The following is a 22,000-nucleotide window of genomic DNA, read 5'->3' as shown; positions in this document are numbered from 1 at the left end:
ACCAACTGAGATTTTGGAAAATTCAGAATCCACCCGTGTTGTTGCAGCACTAGTTGGGTTAGTGCTACTCCGTCCTCCAGCTGTTCTCTGGACCTTGCCCTTATCAGGAGATCGTCCAAGTAAGGGATAATTAATACGCCTCTTCTTCGCAGAAGAATCATCATTTCGGCCATTACCTTGGTAAAGACCCGAGGTGCCGTGGACAATCCAAACGGCAGCGTCTGAAACTGATAATGACAGTTTTGCACCACGAACCTGAGGTACCCTTGATGTGAAGGGCAAATTGGGACATGTAGGTAAGCATCCTTTATGTCCAGGGACACCATAAAGTCCCCTTCTTCCAGATTCGCTATCACTGCTCTGAGTGACTCCATCTTGAACTTGAATTTTTGTATGTACAGGTTCAAAGATTTCAGATTTAGAATAGGTCTTACCGAGCCGTCCGGCTTCGGTACCACAAATAGCGTGGAGTAATACCCCTTTCCCTGTTGTAGGAGGGGTACCTTGACTATCACCTGCTGAGAAAACAGCTTGTGAATGGCTTCCAATACCGTCGCCCTGTCTGAGGGAGACGTTGGCAAAGCAGACTTTAGGAACCGGCGAGGGGGAGACTTCTCGAATTCCAACCTGTAACCCTGAGATACTACCTGCAGAATCCAGGGGTCCACCTGTGAGCAAGCCCACTGTGCGCTGAAATTCTTGAGTCGACCCCCCACCGCTCCTGAGTCCGCTTGTAAGGCCCCAGCGTCATGCTGAGGGCTTTGCAGAACCCTGGGAGGGCTTCTGTTCCTGGGCAGGGGCTGCTTGCTGCCCTCTCTTACCCCTTCCTCTGCCCCGAGGCAGATATGACTGTCCTTTTGTCCGCTTGTTCTTATAGGACCGAAAGGACTGCGGCTGAAAAGACGGTGTCTTTTTCTGTTGGGAGGGGGTCTGAGGTAAAAAATAGGATTTTGGTACTTACCAGGTAAATCCTTTTCTTTGAATCCATAGGGGGCACTGGAGTACTCTTGGGATATGGACGGCTTCCACCGGAAGAAGGCACTGAATAAATTAATTTTTGAGACTACTCCTCCCCTCCATATCCTCGAGCACTTCAGTGTTTTTTACTGAGCCGAACAGGATCGATAGAGAGATTGACCAAAGGAGAATTACATATAATCTCACGGACAACAATAAAGTTGACACAAAACGTAACAGACAACTAAACAGTTGACACCATAACTGATTAACCCTTGTTAAATTTAAACCAGTCGTGAAAGTGTGTTACCATAAGAACCACTGAACTTCCTAAAACAGGTAAACTGCTCTGGGTGGGCGTCCAGTGCCCCCTATGGATTCAAAGAAAAGGATTTACCTGGTAAGTACCAAAATCCTATTTTCTTTATCATCCACTAGGGGTCACTGGAGTACTCTTGGGATGTACCAAAGTTTCCTCCGTGGTGGGAGAGCTGTTTGGCACTTGTAACACTAAACGGCCAAAGCTAGATGCTGATGCCGCAAAAGTATCAAACTTGTAAAAGCGCACAAACGTGTGCACTGAAGACCAAGTAGCCGCACGGCAAAGCTGTGTCGTAGAAGCCCCACGACTCGCTGCCCATGACGTTCCCACAGAACGTGTGGAATGAGCTGTTACTGAAGTAGGTGGCTGTAACCTAGCATAAAGGTAAGCCTGACGTATGGTCAGTTTGATCCATCTGGATAAGGTTTGCTTAGAGGCTGGCCAACCCCTCTTAGCCGCATCATAGAGAACAAACAACGTATCCGTTTTACGCACAGTAGACGTTCGGGATACATAGATGCGCAATGCGCGAACCACATCCAACGTTCCAGAATCTCCTGTTAACACAGGAACTACTATTGGTTGATTGATGTGAAAAGACGACACTACCTTTGGTAGAAAAGCGGGATTCGTCCGAAGTTCCGCTCTGTCATCATGAAAAACTAAATACGGTGACTTGCACGACAAGGCACCCAGATCTGAAACACGCCTAGCCGAAGCTAAGGCTAAAAGAAAAATCGTTTTCCAAGTGAGAAATTTAATATCCACTTGTCGTAAAGGTTCAAAGTAATCGGACTGTAAGAAATCTAAAACCAGATTCAAGTCCCATGGTGCTGTAGGTGGAATGAAAGGAGGCTGTATCCTCTTTACACCCTGTAAAAACGTATGTATTGACGGCAACGAGGCCAATTTCCTTTGAAAGAAAATTGACAACGCAGATACCTGCACCTTTAGTGTGGAAAGACGTAGTCCTCCATCTAACCCCATCTGTAAAAATAACAAAAGACGGGATAAATTAAAAGATGATGTCGGAAATTTCCGAGCTTCACACCAACTTATATAAGTACGCCAGATTCTGTAATAATGAGCTGCCGTAACCGGCTTCCTAGCTCGTACCATGGTTGGTATAACAGACTCAGGAATGCCCTCTCTTCTTAAGATGGCCTTTTCAACAGCCACCCCGTCAAACGCAGCCGCGCTAAATCGGGGTAAAGGAACGGACCCTGTTGTAACAGGTCCGGACGTAGTGGGAGTGGCCACGGATCGTCTGCGAGTAACCCGAGGAGATCCGAGAACCAAGCCCTCCGAGGCCAATGAGGCGCTATTAGTATGACTGTGACGGACCCTCTCTTGATCCGTTTTAGCAACAGCGGGAGCAGCGGAAACGGTGGAAACAGATACACAAGGCTGTACGGCCACGTGGCTGTGAGAGCATCCACCGCCACTGCCCCTGGATCTCTTGTTCTGGACACATATCGTGACACCTGATGATTGTGGCGGGATGCCATCAGATCCACCTGAGGGTACCCCCACTTCTGGATCAACATCTGAAATACTTCTGGATTTAATGCCCACTCTCCTGGATGAAAATCCCGACGACTGAGAAAATCTGCCTCCCAGTTGTCCACTCCCGGAATGAACACTGCCGACAATATCACCTGGTGATATTCGGCCCATCTGAGGATCCGAGCTACTTCCCGCATTGCCATGCGGCTTCTCGTTCCTCCTTGTTTGTTTATGTATGCGACTGCCGTCGCATTGTCTGACTGCACCTGAACAGTCTGAAAACGAAACATGTACACTGCTTGTCTTAGAGCATTGTAAATCGCCCTGAGTTCCAGAACATTTATGGATAGCGATCTTTCGTGATTTGCCCAGAGGCCCTGGAGCCGATGACTCTGAACTACAGCTCCCCAACCTCTGAGACTTGCGTCTGTTGTCAGAATTATCCAATTCACGACGCCGAATCGTCTCCCTGCAGATAGATTGTGTATTTTTAACCACCAGAGAAGAGACACCCTGACTTGTGGCGACAATCTCACCCTGTGGTGCAACTGCAGATGTGATCCCGACCATTGCGCTAACACCTCCAGTTGAAACGGACGTGAGTGAAACCTTCCGAACTGAAGTGCTTCGAAAGCCGCCACCATTGTGCCTAAAAGGCGAATGCACAAATGTACTGAGACTGTGCGTGGCTTGAGCACTAATTGCACCAGATGACGAATGACCTGTACTTTCTGTTGTGGCAGGTAAACCTTTTGTTTTACTGTATCGAGAATCATCCCTAGGAATTGAAGTCGCTGACACGGAATTAGATGTGATTTCTTTAAACTGACTATCCAACCGTGCTGAACTAGTACATTGTACGTTAGCAAAGCATGCTGGAGAAGCAATTGTTGAGACGGAGCCTTTATGAGTAGATCGTCCAAATACGGAACAATTATTACCCCTAGGGACCTGAGATGAGCTATCATCACGGACATTACCTTGGTGAATACCCGAGGCGCTGATGAGAGGCCAAACGGGAGAGCCTGAAACTGGTAATGGTCTCGCCTTATCGCAAACCTTAAGAAACTCTGGTGAGGTGGCCAAATCGGAATGTGTAAGTACGCATCCTTGAGATCCAGTGCAATCATGAATTCCTGCGGCTCTAACCCTGCAATTACTGACCTGAGAGATTCCATCTTGAATCTGTGGTAAGTGACGTAATGATTGAGACCTTTTAGGTTCAATATTGGCCTGACTGAGCCATCTGGTTTTGGTACCAGAAACAGACTGGAATAATAACCCTGCCCCTGTTCCTGCACGGGGACCGGAATTACAACTGCAGCATTCAGCAGAGACTGAATGGCAACCTGCAGAACTGCTTTCTTGTCGTCCGACACAGGCAGTCCTGTCGTGAAAAATCTTCCTGTCGGAAGATAATCGAACTCTATTTTGTAACCCTCTAATACTAACTTGCGGATCCACCCATCTGTGGACGTCTGCAGCCACGCCCCCTGAAAGCTCTGAAGGCGTGCTCCCACAATTGGAGATCCGAGATGGGCTGGGAGCCCGTCATGCCACTGGTTTGTTAGTGGTCTTAGTGTCTTGACGACGTGCATTGGATTGTCGAGCACTACGTCCCCGACCTCTTCTACCAGGCGTGACTGCTCCTGTGCCCTGCCCACGAAAGGGCTGAGTTCTAAAGGATTTGAACGCCGGACCAGAATATTTCCGTTTAGGTATAGTTGTAGGCGATGGAAGAAACACAGACTTTCCTCCAGTAGCCTCAGAAATCCATTTGTCCAATTCAGGACCGAAAAGCTTCTCGCCATCATAAGGCAATGTCTCTATACCTTTTTTAACCTCCGTCTCCGCCTGCCAAGAACGCAGCCAAAGTGCTCGTCGTACTATGACTAGCGATGAGGACAGGCGAGAAGTAAGCTGACAGACGTCAGTAGAAGCTGTACATAGATATTCAGCAGCTTCCCAGATTTGATCCGCGAGAAGTATAAGATGGTCATCTTGCAGAGCCGACTTGAGCTCTTTTATCCATACCATTAAAGCTTTAGTAACCCAAATGCCAACCAACCCAGGTCTCAGCAGCACTCCAGCTGCTGTATACATGGACCTTAGCATAGCCTCTATTTTACGATCTGCAGGGTCTTTAAGCGTAGTAGCAGTTGGTACTGGTATGGTTAACTTCCTTGTAAGTTTGGATACGGATGAATCCACCAATGGTGGGTTCTCCCAAGTAGCGGTCATGGACTCTGGAAACGGGTAACTCGATTTAAATCTACGAGGAATAGAAAACCGTTTATCCGGATTTTTCCGTGATTCCAGTAACATTTTATTAAGAGATTCCGAAATAGGGAAACACATCGGAGATCTCTGTCGTTTAGTAAAAACTACCTCATCATTCGTCAGGGGCTCCTCAGTTTCCGTAAACTCCAGCGACTGACGTACTGCTCTGATGAGATTGTCAATACCTGGGCTGTCAAAATCGTCACTATCTGACTGTTGCCCTATTTCGCCCTCCTCATACTCCTGTTCAGTGAGGTCTAGTATCCCAGAGACTGGAGAATTATTAGGAAAAGGAAATTTATCTTTTCCACTCAAGGTGGGCCTCTGACCAGATTGAGACTCTGGTAACTCAAATGGTCTCATTTTAAACTCAGATCTTGCCGCCTCTCTTTCTTCACGAGAGGCGGCCAGCTCTGATTGTAAACCAACTAATACATCTGCAAGTAAAGCCCATGGAGGGTCCAGAGATGGTGGTTTTACTTCTGAAATCGTATTTATGGCTGTATTAACAACACATGCTGTACATGTGGTGGATCCATCAGGCAACACACTCTTACAGACATGACATGAAAAATGTTTCTTAGATTTTGCTGGTGTCTTACTCATTATAAAAGACAGACAATACAAACTACACACAGACAGACTGCACGACTCAGTAATAATACCAAAGTTCCTGGTATATATCAGGCAAGTGCAGTGCCTGCCAGCAATAAGAAAACTGACCCCAAAATTCCCCTAGTACCACTCTTAGCCGAGATGTAATAAAGGAAACCTGGAACAGACAGGAGAACATTAACATATTAAGCATGCCAAATACTGCCAATGTCTCCCCCCCCCCACTCCCACGACCTCCGTGTACAGCACCGGGTCGGGGCCTGTGGAAGTCTGCATAGGGCCGTGTGAGCGGCCTGTACCTGTAGGCCCAGGCAGCGGGAACTCCTCGGCTGCTGCGGGCGGATAGCGGAAGCAGCGAGCGTGCTGCATAGAGCCCTGGAGCGGCCTATGCACACGCGCACCCGCCCGCCACACACATTTTGCGGAGTGTCTGTGTAGCCAGGCAGCGCTGCTGCGGCGCCGGGGAGCAGCGGTCTGGTATTTAAGATGCTGGGAGCGGAGAGTGAGAGCGCGCCGCATGGAGCCGTGATGCGGCCCATGCACACGCGCTCCGGGCAGCGGTGAGTACCCAATACAATCCCCAACAGTGGAGCGGCAGCAAGAGCTGACCGCCCCTAACATACCTGGACCGTGACCAAAGTCTATGACGGGGCTTCTCATCCAAGCTCCGTCCAGCTTTTTGCAGGCAGCCTGCAGGTGGAGTGAGGGAGCTCTTTACAGAGAGGTCCGACACTCACGGCTGTTCTCAGCCGCTTCCACTGTCCCTGACCCACGCCTGTTAGAAGGGGGGAAAGGACGTGGAAATCCTTGAAAAGAAGAAAAACTTAGGAACTAAAAAAAAAATTCCAATACTTCGTGGACGAGCTCCACTATGCCTTCTAACTGTGTCGAGCACAGAAAAAACACTGAAGTGCTCGAGGATATGGAGGGGAGGAGTAGTCTCAAAAATTAATTTATTCAGTGCCTTCTTCCGGTGGAAGCCGTCCATATCCCAAGAGTACTCCAGTGACCCCTAGTGGATGATAAAGAAAGGTGGATTTTCCGGCAGTTGCCGTGGCCACCAGATCTGATAGACCGACGCCAAATAATTCCTCCCCTTTATACGGCAATACTTCCATATGTCTTTTGGAATCCGCATCACCTGACCACTGTCGCGTCCATAAACTCCTTCTGGCAGATATGGACATCGCATTTACTCTCGATGCCAGAGTGCAAATATCTCTCTGAGCATCTCGCATATAAAGGAAAGCATCCTTTAATTGCTCTATTTTCAGTCAGGGAATCCAACCAGACGACCCCAGCACTGCACATCCAGGCTGAGGCGATGGCTGGTCGCAGTATAACACCAGTATGTGTGTATATACTTTTTAGGGTAGTTTCCATTCTCCTATCAGCTGGATCCCTGAGGGCGGCCGTATCAGGAGACGGTAACGCCACTTGTTTTGATAAGCGTGTGAGCGCCTTATCCACCCTAGGGGGTGTTTCCCAGCGCGCCCTAACCTCTGGCGGGAAAGGGTATAATGCTAATAACTTTTTTGAAATTAGCATTTTTCTATCTGGGTTAACCCACGCTTCATCACATACATCATTTAATTCCTCTGATTCAGGAAAAACTACAGGTAGTTTTTTCACCCCCCACATAATACCCCTTTTTGTGGTACTTGCAGTATCAGAGATATGCAAAGCCTCCTTCATTGCCGTGATCATATAACGTGTGGCCCTACTTGAAAATACGTTTGTTTCATCACCGTCGACACTAGATTCAGTGTCTGTGTCTGTGTCGACCGACTGAGGTAAAGGGCGCTTTACAGCCCCTGACGGTGTCTGAGACGCCTGGGCAGGTACTAACTGGTTTGCCGGCCGTCTCATGTCGTCAACTGATTTTTGTAATGTGCTGACATTATCACGTAATTCCATAAACAAAGCCATCCATTCCGGTGTCGACTCCCTGGGGGGTGACATCACCATTATCGGCAATTGCTCTGCCTCCACACCAACATCGTCCTCATACATGTCGACACACACGTACCGACACACAGCAGACACACAGGGAATGCTCTTATCGAAGACAGGACCCCACTAGCCCTTTGGGGAGACAGAGGGAGAGTTTGCCAGCACACACCCAAGCGCTATAATATATATGGGAACAACCCTATATAAGTGTTGTTCTTTATAGCAGCTTAAATATATCAAAATATCGCCAAAAAAATGCCCCCCCTCTCTGTTTTACCCTGTTTCTGTAGTGCAGTGCAGGGGAGAGTCCTGGGAGCCTTCCTCACAGCGGAGCTGAGCAGGAAAATGGCGCTGTGTGCTGAGGAGAATAAGCTTCGCCCCCTATTTCGGCGGGCTTTTCTCCCGTAGTTTTAGATAACTGGCATGGGTTAAATACATACATATAGCCTCAATGGCTATATGTGATGTATTCTTTTGCCATAAAGGTATTAAATATTGCTGCCCAGGGCGCCCCCAGCAGCGCCCTGCACCCTCCGTGACCGCTTGGTGTGAAGTGTGTGACAACAATGGCGCACAGCTGCAGTGCTGCGCGCTACCTTCATGAAGACTGAAGAGCCTTCTGCCGCCTGTTTCCGGACCTTCAATCTTCAGCATCTGTAAGGGGGGTCGGCGGCGCGGCTCCGGGACGAACCCCAGGGTGAGACCTGTGTTCCGACTCCCTCTGGAGCTAATGGTGTCCAGTAGCCTAAGAATCCAATCCATCCTGCACGCAGGTGAGTTGAAATTCTCTCCCCTAAGTCCCTCGATGCAGTGAGCCTGTTGCCAGCAGGACTCACTGAAAATAAGAAACCTAAAAAACTTTTTCTAAGCAGCTCCTTAAGAGAGCCACCTAGATTGCACCCTGCTCGGACGGGCACAAAAACCTAACTGAGGCTTGGAGGAGGGTCATAGGGGGAGGAGCCAGTACACACCACCTAATCCTAAAGCTTTATTTTTGTGCCCTGTCTCCTGCGGAGCCGCTATTCCCCATGGTCCTGACGGAGTCCCCAGCATCCACTTAGGACGTTAGAGAAATTTTATTTCATTTCTCTGGGATGTATTATATATACTTTATTATTAGGAACTAGGGAGAAATTAGATTAAGCCATCCGCAAGAATGTAAAATAGTTCTAGACATGTCCCTGTGTAGTGGTAGACACGCCCCTCCGGCGGTGCACCCCCTAATACAATTAGCTGCGCACACCTATGTATATGACAATATTTTAGTTGCATATTGAGGTGACAAGCGTAAGCCAGGGTAAAGTATGGAGCTGCGTTTCATCACTAGGTAACTAGGATGACTCTGACATTACAATGCACACACGGTGACGCACACAAGGCAATCTGCAATTAACCACATTGGTTTATTGTTCTAAATAAAGGGCCCCAGGTCAGGAAGAAAAGGATCTATACGTGATGCTTTCCACTGAAAACAATCCAAAGTGGAGGCTGACTATTGAAGTAATAAAGCCTGTATGATCTTGTAAAAATGAGGCATTAAAAACCCGACGTAGAGGAAAAAAAAAAAAGTTAAAACAAGAATGCTTTACTATACATGGCAGCAAGGCCTCGGGAGTGGTATAATTTGTCAACATTCATAATGCCAATATTTTTGATGTCGACATTGACCACGTCACCATTCATCATGTCACGAATCATGACACGAATGAAAGGTCAACATGATTGGATGGTACACAGGGTCCAGCGTCTCCAGCAATGTCTTTCAGGTCGGAGGTCAGGTGAAAACTTCTGGTGGATCCAGCGGTGCCAACGGCGGCATATATACTGCTAATCCTAACCTCCCACTAGTGCCTAACCCGAAGCTGCTCTCCCGTAGCCTTACCCTCCTACCAGTTCAGAATGTCGACATTAGGCAAATGCGGACATTTCAACATCACACCTGTCTACATTGTAAACGCTGACATTATGACTACATGCCCAACGCCTCAAACCCAGTATGGCGGTGAAAACATGTCCAATGAGCTGCGCACTACAAAAATGTATTAACATTTATTTAACAGCAAAAAGAAGGCCATTTTCTATTGTCAGAGAAGCGACCTACAGAACGACCTTATAATAACACTCTACTGCAGGCATACCACCGCCTACAATCCTTAGGATTCCATTACTCAATGTGAACATTCTCGTTGGGTAAGCTAGATAGGATGGATATAAACAGTAAATGTTATCTTACCTTGCACCATCAGAGCAGGAGTTGTACATAAAGTGCAATGGTTTCATAATATTTTCTAATAGAATCTTTGCAATGGGAACTTTAAAGACATCTATATATTCAATGCTGGATGGAAGTCTGTTGTTAACCAACAAGTAGAGCGACCGGTAGTATCCTAGTAAAAGAAAACATTTTTATTTAGAAGAATAGTAATTACAATTTCTTAAGGTTACGGTTAGTGTAGCAGGGCATGCTGTGTCTGTAAGGTTACGGTTAGTGTAGCAGGGCGTGCTGTGCCTGTAAGGTTACAGTTAGTGTAGCAGGGCGTGCTGTGCCTGTAAGGTTACGGTTAGTGTAGCAGGGCATGCTGTGCCTGTAAGGTTACGGTTAGTGTTGCAGGGCATGCTGTACCTGTAAGGCAGGGCATGCTTTCCCTATAAGGTTATGGTTAGTGTAGCAAGGCATGCTGTGCCTGTAAGGTTACGGTTAGTGTAGCAGGGCATGCTGTGCTGTAAGGTTACGGTTAGTGTAGCAGGGCATGCTGTGCTGTAAGGTTACGGTTAGAGTAGCAGGGCGTGCTGTGCCTGTAAGGTTACGGTTAGTGTAGCAGGGCGTGCTGTGCCTGTAAGGTTACGGTTAGTGTAGCAGGGCGTGCTGTGCCTGTAAAGTTACAGTTAGTGTAGCAGGGCGTGCTGTGCCTGTAAGGTTACGGTTAGAGTAGCAGGGCATGCTGTGCCTGTAAGGTTACGGTTAGTGTTGCAGGGCATGCTGTACCTGTAAGGCAGGGCATGCTTTCCCTATAAGGTTATGGTTAGTGTAGCAAGGCATGCTGTGCCTGTAAGGTAACGGTTAGTGTAGCAGAGCATGCTGTGCCTATAAGGTTACTGTCAGGATAGCAGGGCATGCTGTGCCTATGAAGTTACACTTAGTGTAGCTGGGCATATTGTGTCAGTAAAGTCACAGTTAATGTGGCAAATGGTTTTGTATAAATCTACCAAAATCCTACAGAAGATAGATAACACATTTATAAACACTGCGGAGGCAAACTTGTTTTCAAAATAATATTTTTATTTCGAAGACAAAATTACGGAGAGAGTTCTGAGTGATGTGTCCATTTGCATTGCATTATTGAGCATAGAGGTAAATGCAGATGAGCAACAGCCTAAAAAGGTGTCCATGTTTCAATTTTACTAGCCAATTACACCAATTTAGATCCAACTGGACAATCAAGAGTGCACAATTATATTCAGAACAAGATTTCCCTGATGCTGACCAGGACCATGATCACACTAAGGGCATCATTCAGAGTTGCACAAAACGTGGCCGCAGCTTTTCATCTTCAAAAATAAATGCAGCTTTTTATCAGTATTGAGACCGCACTGCCACACCCATCCACTGGTGAAAGCAGTAGTCGGCGTGCAATTGCACCAACCTTATCCTTGGTGCATGAGATCAGACTGTAGTCTGACAGATTTCTGCATATGCCCATGGCAACTTGCAAACACTTCTTCCTGCTCATTTACATCCACCCAGCCACAAGTGGAGATTTGGATAAAATCCATATGACTAAATAAAATGCTCCAAGTTGCAAATGCAGGCACACACGCATGTGCAGTTTGCTAAAAAAACAAAACACAATGGGGGTCATTCTGAGTTGTTCGCTCGTTATTTTTTTGTCGCAACGGAGCGATTAGTCGCTAATGCGCATGCGCAATGTCCGCAGTGCGACTGCGCCAAGTAAATTTGCTATGCAGTTAGGAATTTTACTCACGGCATTACAAGGTTTTTTCTTCGTTCTGGTGATCGTAATGTGATTGACAGGAAGTGGGTGTTTCTGGGCGGAAACTGTCCGTTTTATGGGAGTGTGTGAAAAAACGCTACCGTTTCTGGGAAAAACGCGGGAGTGGCTGGAGAAACGGAGGAGTGTCTGGCCGAACGCTGGGTGTGTTTGTGACGTCAAACCAGGAACGACAAGCACTGAACTGATCACACTGGCAGAGTAAGTCTCGAGCTACTCAGAAACTGCACAGAGAAGTCTTTTCGCAATATTGCGAATCTTTCGTTCGCAATTTTAATATGCTAAGATTCACTCCCAGTAGGCGGCGGCTTAGCGTGTGCAAAGCTGCTAAAAGCAGCTTGCGAGCAAACAACTCGGAATGACCCCCCAATGTTTGCACGCTAATGGAATTTGATGCAACACTGAATCAGTGCTTAAGTATGCGCTGCATGATCTGGCCTTTCATCAAAAGAACAGAGCCATTGGATCTTTTAGATGTGGTTACACACACATGTATGTCACGGGATGCAGCTGCTGGGAGGTAAGCCTGACTGACCAGATCACGTGCGCACTTAACACTTTCACACTGATATCTCATGTCACCATGGGCGCTTTATAAAACACCACAAAATACTCAGGGAATAATGTAATTCACTGCAATGTGCTGCTAGAAACCACTGCGATGCCTGGCTGCGCCATAGAAAATGTGCGCTAATGTTTCAAAGATGCTGGTCATGAAGTGCCTTCATCAGACCATTTCAGAGGAACTTCATGCCCACTGGTATGACTTTAACTCGCCGCTTAGAGGTCTGATCCTAGAGGAGGGTAAGTAGAATGATAAAATAGGTTTTTAATCCATATGGACTGGTTGGAAACATCTCTCAACAATGAGAGCAATGCCGATAAATTCTTTGGTGTTTGGTTGCCTTTCATACATGATTACCCTCAAATAGAATGATATTCTCCTTGCAGCAATAAGCTTGACCTCTTGGTATAATTTAGAAACCTTGACATTGGGATGCCCTCCCTTCTAAGTTTTTGTGAAACAACATACAATGTTTACATGTTGTACTGTTCTATTATTTATCCAGATTGAAAACTTGACGTCTACACACATTCTTGATGCACCAATGTTGAATCTTTAGGTTTACAGACACATGTGTTATTCTCCTTTGATCTATGTAATTTCCATATACAATTCTATAATAAAATATGTTTTTTAAAAAATAGGCTTTTAAAACCAAGTAAAGTGACTTCATATGCTAGATGAGGCATTAAAATAGGATTTTAATTACCTACCGGTAAATCCTTTTCTCGTAGTCCATAGAGGATACTGGGAGCCCGCCCGGTGCTTCGTTCTTCCTGCAATGTTACTTGGTTTAGTATTGTTGTTTGGTTCAGCCGTTGCTGTTCCTGTTTCAAGTCTGGTTAGCATGGCTTTCCCCTGGTTTGTGTGCCCTGGTTTGGAATCTCACCACTATCTTTATCTATCCTTCTCTCAAAGTATGTCCGTCTCCTCGGGCACAGTTTCCTAGACTGAGTCTGGTAGAAGGGGCATAGAGGGAGGAGCCAGCCCACACTATCAAATTCTTAAAGTGCCCATGGCTCCTAGTGGACCCGTCTATACCCCATGGTACTAAATGGACCCCAGGATCCTCTACAGACTACGAGAAGAGAATTTACCGGTAGGTAATTAAAATCCTATTTTCTCTTACGTCCTAGAGGATACTGGGGTTCCATTTAGTACCATGGTGATGTACCAAAGGTCCCAAACCGGGTGGGAGAGTGCTGAGGTTCCTGCAGAACTGATTGACCAAACTGAAGGTCCTCAGAGGCCAAAGTATCGAACTTGTAGAACTTAGCAAACGTGTTCGAACCTGACCAAGTAGCTGCTCGGCAGAGCTGTAAAGCAGAGACACACCGGACAGAAAGAACCCACCGACCTAGTACAGTGGGCCTGTACAGATTTTGGAACCGGCAAGCCTGCCGTGGAATAAGCATGCTGGATAGTGAGCCTGATCCAGTGTGCAATTGTCAGCTTTGAAGCAGGACACCCAATTTTATTGGGATCGTATAGGATGAACAGCGAGTCGGATTTCCTGTGACGAGCTGTCCTCTTTACGTATACCTTCAAAGCCCTCACAACATCCAAAGACTCTGAAGTAGTGGAAGTGTCGGTGATAACAGGAACCACAATAGGTTGATTGATGTGAAATGCAGACACCACCTTCGGAAGAAATTGCTGACGAGTTCCGAGTTCAGCTCTGTCCTCATGGAAAATTAAATAGGGGCTCTTGTGGGACAAAGCCCCCAGCTCCGACACATGTCTTGCTGAAGCCAAGGCCAACAGTGTGACGGTCTTCCACTTAAGATATTTTACGTCCACCTCCTGTGATGGTTCAAACCAGTCCGATTGGAGGAACTGCAGCACCAAATTGAGATCCCAAGGTGCCGTGGGAGGCACAAAGGGAGGTTGGATGCGCAGAACACCTTTCAAAAACGTCTGGACCTCAGGGAGAGAAGCCAATTGCTTTTGAACAAAAATGGACAAGGCTGAAATCTGGACTTTTATGGAGCCCAGACGTAGGCCCACATCCACACCTACCTGCAGAAAAAGCAGGAACGTCCCAGGTGAAATTCCACCGCAGAATAAGTTCTGCTATCACATCAAGAGACGTATTTCTTCCAAATACGGTGGTAATGCTTAGATGTTACCCCCTTCCTGGCTTGGATCATAGTCGGGATAACTTTATTAGGGATCCCTCTTCTGGCTAGACACAGTTCAACTTCCATGCCGTTAATCGTATCCACGGTAAGTCCTGATAGACGAACGGGTCCTGTTGCAGAAGATCCTCACGAAGAGGTAGAGGCCACGGATTCTCGAGAAGCATCTCTAGGAGGTCTGCGTACCAGGCCCTTCTTGGTCAGGCTGGAGCAATGAGTATTGCTTGAACCTTTTCCCTTTTTATTCTTTTGAAAATTCTTGGGATCAGAGGAAGAAGTGGAGGAAACACGTACACCATCTGATAGACCCATGGAGTCAGAGCGTCTACCGCCCCTGCACGTGGGTCTCTCGACCTGGAACAATACCGCTTGAGCTTCTTGTTGAGACGAGAGACCATCATGTCGATTTGTGGATATCCTCACCAACGTGTCAAGCACCTGAACACTTCCGGGTGAAGGCCCCACTCCCCCGGGTGCAGGTTGTGTCTGCTGAGGAAGTCTGCTTCTCAGTTGTCTATTCCCGGAATGAAGACCACTGACAATGCCACAGTGTTTTTTTGTGCTCATATGAGAATTCTTAACACCTCTGACATTGCTGCTCTGCTTTTCGTTCCGCCCTGTTGGTTTATGTACGTCACTGTTGTCACATTGTCCAACTGGACTTGAATGGCCGATCCTGAAGAAGATAAGAGGCCTGCAGAAGGGCATTGTATATGGCCCTGAGTTCCAGAATGTTGATTGGAAGGACGACTTCCTGACTTGACCATCTTCCTTGAAACTGCACCACCTGGGTGACTGCTCCCCAACCTCGGAGGTTTGCGTCCGTGGTTAACAGGATCCAGTCCTGAATTCCGAACCTCCGACCCTCGTCGAGGTGAGAGCTCTGTAGTCACCACAAAAGGGAGATCCTGGCTTTTGGCGACAGACGAATCCTCTGGTGCATGTGAAGATGCGAACCAGACCATTTGTTCAACAGATCGAGCTGGAAGGGTCTTGCGTAAAACCTTCCGTATTGAATCGCCTCATAAGAGGCCACCATTTTCCCTAGAAGGCGAAAGCATAGATACACTGATATCTGGGTTCAGGACATCCCGAACCATAGACTGGATTACCAATGCTTTTTCCAATGGAAGGTACACTTTCTGCGACTCCGTGTCCAGTATCATTCCCAGGAATGGGAGCCTCCGTGTTTGTCTAGGTGAGATTTCGGAAGGTTCAGAATCCACCCGTGATCCTGGAGAAGTTTGGTTGAGAGGCCAATGCTGTCCAGCAACCCCTCCCTGGACGGTGCCTTTATCAGAAGATCGTCAAGGTACGGAATTATGTTCACTCCCTGCTTGCGGAGTATAAACATCATCTCTGCCATCACCTTGGTGAACACCCTCAGTGCCGTGGAGAGCCCAAATGGCAGGGCCTGGAACTGGTAGTGACAGTCCTGCAGTGCAAACCGTAGATAAGCTTGATGAGGCGGCCAGATCGTTATGTGAAGATACGCATCCTTGATATCCAGAGACACTAGGAATTCCACTTCCTCCAGACCTGAGGTCACCGCTCTCAGAGAATCCATCTTGAACTTGAACACTCGTAAGTACGGGTTCAAGGACTTGAGGTTCAGAATTGGTCGTACCTAACCGTCCGGTTTCGGTACTACAAACAAGTTGGAATACCCCTTGTTGTGTAGATTAGGTGGAACTGGAACAATGACCAGAGTCTGTACCAGTTTTTGGATGGCCTGCTGTAAAGTTATATTTGCCTCTTGTGAAACTGGTAAGCCTGATTTGAAGAATCTTTGAGGTGGGAGCTCTTGGAAAAACAGTCTGTAGCCCTGGGAAATAATATTACCCAGGGATCCCGGAACGAACTTGACCAGATGTGACTGAAGAATTTTAGTCGGGCTCCCACCTGACAGTCCTCCAGGCCTCGCGGCCCACCGTCATGCTGAAGGCTTTGAGGAAGCAGAGCCTGAGCTCTGTTCCTGAACATCTGCAGTTGCTGGTTTGCGTGGTTTACCTCTTGAGCCTCTGGAGGCCGTAGAAGCACCTCTGGATTTACCCTTAAACTTGGCTGTCCGAAAGGACTGTAAATTTGAAGATGAATAAGCTTTCCTGGCTGGGGGAGCTACGGAAGGAAGATACAAAGACTTCCCTGCAGTAGCTTTGGAGATCCATTTGTCTAATTCGTCTCCAGACAAGGCCTCTCCTGTGAATGGTAGGCCTTCCACGCCTTTCCTGGTGTCCGCATCAGCAGTCCACTGGCTTAGCCACAAGCCCCTGCGTGCCATAGCGGTGGTGCGTGCATTACGCAAACCAATCTCTTTTATGGCTTCCACCATAAAGTTCGTAGAGTCCTGTATATGCTGCAGGAGTAAGATAACATTACCCCTAGACAAGGAATCTAACCCCTCAATTAGGTTACCTGACCATTTAGCAATGGCTTTTGTGATACACGCACATGCAATAGTGGGTCTCTGGGCCACCCCAGCAGCTGTGTACAATGATTTGAGTGTAGTATCAATTTTACGATCAGCCGTATCTTTTAGGGAGGCTGCACCAGGGACAGGCAATACAATTTTTTTTCGGGACAGCCTAGAGACTGATGCGTCCACCATCGCTGGATTTTCCCATTTTTTCCTATCCTCCAGAGTAAAAGGAAAAGATGAGAGCAACCTTTTAGGGATTTGAAAATTATTATCAGGATTAACCCACAGTTCTTCTAACAGGGTATTCAATTCCTTTGACGTAGGAAAAGTGACTGAGGACTTCTTATTTACATTAAGATTCCTCACACTCCACCTTATCAGGAATTTGCAGAACATATCTGATAGCCTCTATTCCCTGTGACAGAGTAGCTCCCCCCCCCTCCAAATCCACCTCACCCTCCTCCATGTCTAACCCGTCAGAGTCAGACCGCAGGATATGGGCCAGAGATCGTTTTTGCAGACAAATAGGAGAGGATTGAGACACTGGTTTGTGGACTGAGTCTCTATTCAAAAACTCATCCACAGTCTGTCTTAAGTATTGCGTCTCTTTCTCATTGTGGGATAGTTTTGTACAAGTATTTGAAAACATTCCCTCAATGGAATTAACCCATTCTGGTTCAGCACCGCAATTCTGGGAAGGTGCAATGCCCTGAGTACCCAGTAGTGAGCCCCCTGGTGAAGAGGAACACTCCGCTGTACAATGTAATGTAATGTAAATGTGCCAGCACACACACACACACACACACACACACACACACACACACACACACACACAGGAAAAAGTTAAGCACAATTAACCCACAAAGAGCCCTTCAGGAAAACACAGAGTTATCTGGAGCCAGCCCCCACCGCACCCTTATCGCTAATGCCAAGCTTAGCCAGGTCGCAGACTAAGTACCCTGAAAGGGGACTTAGTACACTAATAATCGCTTTCCCCATGCTATGACCCCCTGGTCCCGCTAAGGTAATCTGGAGTCACACCGGAGGAGCTGCGCATCCCTGTCAGTCCGTGTCTACTGCAGAGGAAAAATGGCGCTGGTGAGCTGCTGGATCCTCTCATAGTGAAGTCGCACCCCCTTCAATGGCGCGCGGTCTTCCCGCTTTTTTTATACTGGCTGTTGCTTAAAATGGAGAGAAAACCGTTTTAAGGCTGTTTTCGCCAGTGTGGGTACTGTGTACATTGTACTGAGACGCAGCTGTGTACGGTGTCTGGAGACGTATTCCGCCCCGGTTAGAAGCCGTGCGTCTCCGTACCCTCATGCCGCCATAATGGCCGGCGACGCGCTAGTCGGGAAGCCGGCTTAGTACTCAGTCTTCATTCTTCTGGCTCTGTTAGGGGTGGCGGCGTGCTGCGGGAATGTACGCTCGCCGTGGGGGGGGGGGGGGGGGGGGGGTGCTTGCGAATAGTTCCCTCAGAAGCTCAGTGTCCTGTCAGCGGGGAACGGAACCATTAAGCCTTCAAGAGGTTGGGCCATCCCCCTCTTCCCCACCCCCAAGTCCCACGAAGCAGGCAGGCTGGTGCCAACCAGCCCTGCCTGAAAATATCAAACATATAAAATAAATGCAGAAAACTCTTCAGGAGCTTCCATAAGCATGACCGGCTCCTCCGGGCACATTTTGTAAACGGAGTCTGGTAGGAGGGGCATAGAGGGAGGAGCCAACCCACACTATCAAATTCTTAAAGTGCCCATGGCTCCTAGTGGACCCGTCTATACCCCATGGTACTAAATGGAACCCCAGTATCCTCTAGGACATAAGAGAAATACTGCTACCTTACACTATGGTCAAAGAAAATCCAATACATTTGGGATGTTTTCGATTTGTTCTGACCCTTTGGAACTTACATCCATAGTGAAACACACACACACTCCATAACCATGAAAACACCACAGAGCAACACCTGTTACACTATGGGGGGTAATTTACTGCACTGAAAAAAAAACGTGCTTATAGCGCAATAACAACCCGGTCAGTTTTAGGTAAACCAATTATAAACCATTTTTTGTGGAGTAAATTACCCTATACCGCACGGAAACACATAGGTTCCGCGAAAAGCCATGGACCTATGTGTTTCCACAGCAGTGATTGCAGCTTTGAAGAACACTTATCAAGAATTTGGTTTCCCTCCTGAGGCATGCGGAACAAAACCCCATGCGAGTCTAATTGTATACACTAGACGATCATTTTTCCTACAAACATTTTCATAATTAGAAACCTGAGACATTTGCCAAACATGTATAATCGGGCACAGATACGTTCTTCTAGTAGAAAGGATTATGGAGTACTCCAGGACAGTGCAGCAAAAACAAATTGCAATGTATTCGTGAGTTGCTGTGAAACACTTTCCCCCATCCATCAGTTGCTTATTTAACATATTACAGTTGTGTTTATATAAAATAAACAAACCTATTCTAGTTTTAGAAAAGCATAGAAATATTCAGGCATCTTACATGTGCTATATAAGACAAATATTACATGAACAATATCATTTAGAGAGTGATCTTGCACAAGAATGGCTATATCAACAGATATTTCAATGTCTGAAACTCCCATTGCAAGCTCTTCTTAAAGCTGTACCTACCGGTCAGTGGACAAACATACTGACCTTTTTGAATCATGTAGTGCAAAATTTGTTCAATTAATGAAGCCACGCTGATGGCATCTGGTAGAACATGCAGATATGTGTTCTCTGAGGAAAAGACCTCAACCATCCGCATAGGTAGTGCAATATTGAGGCTGTCGTCATGACAATGCTGTAATAACCTGCATGGGACAGAATCAGAAAAATAAGAATTTACTTACCGATAATTCTATTTCTCGGAGTCCGTAGTGGATGCTGGGGTTCCTGAAAGGACCATGGGGAATAGCGGCTCCGCAGGAGACAGGGCACAAAAAGTAAAGCTTTAGGATCAGGTGGTGTGCACTGGCTCCTCCCCCTATGACCCTCCTCCAAGCCTCAGTTAGGATACTGTGCCCGGAACGAGCGTACACAATAAGGAAGGATTTTGAATCCCGGGTAAGACTCATACCAGCCACACCAATCACACTGTACAACCTGTGATCTGAACCCAGTTAACAGTATGATAACAGCGGAGCCTCTGAAAAGATGGCTCACAACAATAATAACCCGATTTTTGTAACTATGTACAAGTATTGCAGATAATCCGCACTTGGGATGGGCGCCCAGCATCCACTACGGACTCCGAGAAATAGAATTATCGGTAAGTAAATTCTTATTTTCTCTATCGTCCTAGTGGATGCTGGGGTTCCTGAAAGGACCATGGGGATTATACCAAAGCTCCCAAACGGGCGGGAGAGTGCGGATGACTCTGCAGCACCGAATGAGAGAACTCCAGGTCCTCCTTAGCCAGGGTATCAAATTTGTAGGATTTTACAAACGTGTTTGCCCCTGACTAAGTAGCCGCTCGGCAAAGTTGTAAAGCCGAGACCCCTCGGGCAGCCGCCCAAGATGAGCCCACCTTCCTTGTGGAATGGGCATTTACATATTTTGGCTGTGGCAGGCCTGCCACAGAATGTGCAAGCTGAATTGTATTACACATCCAACTAGCAATAGTCTGCTTAGAAGCAAGAGCACCCAGTTTGTTGGGTGCATACAGGATAACAGCAAGTCAGTTTTCCTGACTCCAGCCGTTCTGGAACCTATATTTTCAGGGCCCTGACAACATCTAGCAACTTGGAGTCCTCCAAGTCCCTAGTAGGCGCAAGGCACCACAATAAGCTGGTTCAGGTGAAACACTGACACCACCTTAGGGAGAGAACTTGGGACGAGTCCGCAGCTCTGCCCTGTCCGAATGGACAAACAGATATGGGCTTTTTTGAGAAAAAAAACACCAATTTGACACTCGCCTGGCCCAGGCCAGGGCCAAGAGCATGGTCACTTTTCATGTGAGATGCTTCAAATCCACAGATTTGACTGGTTTTAAACCAATGTGATTTGAGGAATCCCAGAACTACGTTGAGATCCCACAGTGCCACTGGAGGCACAAAAGGGGGTTGTATATGCAATACTCCCTTGACAAACTTCTGGACTTCAGGAACTGAAGCCAATTCTTTCTGGAAGAAAATCGACAGGGCCGAAATTTGAACCTTAATGGACCCCAATTTGAGGCCCATAGACACTCCTGTTTGCAGGAAATGCAGGAATCGACCAGGGTAGGAATGACCTCTTCCGGAATGCCTTTTTCCCTTAGGATCCGGCGTTCCACCGCCATGCCGTCAAACGCAGCTGCGGTAAGTCTTGGAACAGACATGGTACTTGCTGAAGCAAGTCCCTTCTTAGCGGCAGAGGCCATAAGTCCTCTGTGAGCATCTCTTGAAGTTCCGGGTACCAAGTCCTTCTTGGCCAATCCGGAGCCATGAGTATAGTTCTTACTCCTCTACGTCTTATAATTCTCAGTACCTTAGGTATGAGAAGCAGAGGAGGGAACACATACACCGACTGGTACACCCACGGTGTTACCAGAACGTCCACAGCTATTGCCTGAGGGTCTCTTGACCTGGCGCAATACCTGTCCCGTTTTTTGTTCAGACGGGACGCCATCATGTCCACCTTTGGTATTTCCCAACTGTTCACAATCATGTGGAAAAACTTCCCGATGAAGTTTCCACTCTCCCGGGTGGAGGTCGTGCCTGCTGAGGAAGTCTGCTTCCCAGTTTCCATTCCCGAATGAAACACTGCTGACAGTGCTATCACATGATTTTCCGCCCAGCGAAAAGTCCTTGCAGTTTTTGCCATTGCCCTCCTGCTTCTTGTGCCTCCCTGTCTGTTTACGTGGGCGACTGCCGTGATGTTTTTCCCACTGGATCAATACCGGCTGACCTTGAAGCAGAGGTCTTGCTAAGCTTAGAGCATTATAAAATTACCCTTAGCTCCAGTATATTTATGTGGAGAAAAGTCTCCAGACTTGATCACACTCCCTGGAAATTTTTTCCTTGTGTGACTGCTCCCCAGCCTCTCGGGCTGGCCTCCGTGGTCACCAGCATCCAATCCTGAATGCCGAATCTGCGGCCCTCTAGAAGATGAGCACTCTGTAACCACCACAGGAGAGACACCCTTGTCCTTGGATATAGGGTTATCCGCTGATGCATCTGAAGATGCGATCCGGACCATTTGTCCAGCAGATCCCACTGAAAAGTTCTAGCGTGAAATCTGCC

At 47.3% G+C, this 22,000-nt stretch overlaps 1 protein-coding gene across 3 annotated transcripts in view; it reads right to left on the bottom strand.

Moving 5' to 3' along the window:
• Window positions 1-22,000, bottom strand: part of UBE3C (ubiquitin protein ligase E3C) — a 418,441-nt gene that overhangs the window by 296,047 nt on the left and 100,394 nt on the right. For all 3 annotated transcript variants that reach the window (XM_063921903.1, XM_063921902.1, XM_063921904.1), the window contains exons 7-8: window positions 19,431-19,588; window positions 9,867-10,020 (exon numbers count right to left, since the gene is read on the bottom strand). In XM_063921903.1, the coding sequence (XP_063777973.1) occupies window positions 9,867-10,020; window positions 19,431-19,588 (312 nt within the window). The remainder of the gene's footprint in view (window positions 1-9,866; window positions 10,021-19,430; window positions 19,589-22,000) is intronic.

The sequence above is a fragment of the Pseudophryne corroboree genome, chromosome 5, assembly GCF_028390025.1.
Source record: "Pseudophryne corroboree isolate aPseCor3 chromosome 5, aPseCor3.hap2, whole genome shotgun sequence".
Taxonomy (NCBI): Eukaryota; Metazoa; Chordata; class Amphibia; order Anura; family Myobatrachidae; genus Pseudophryne; species Pseudophryne corroboree.
The sequence above is the reverse complement of the archived record's forward strand: the minus strand, read 5'-3'. Positions and strand labels throughout refer to the sequence as shown.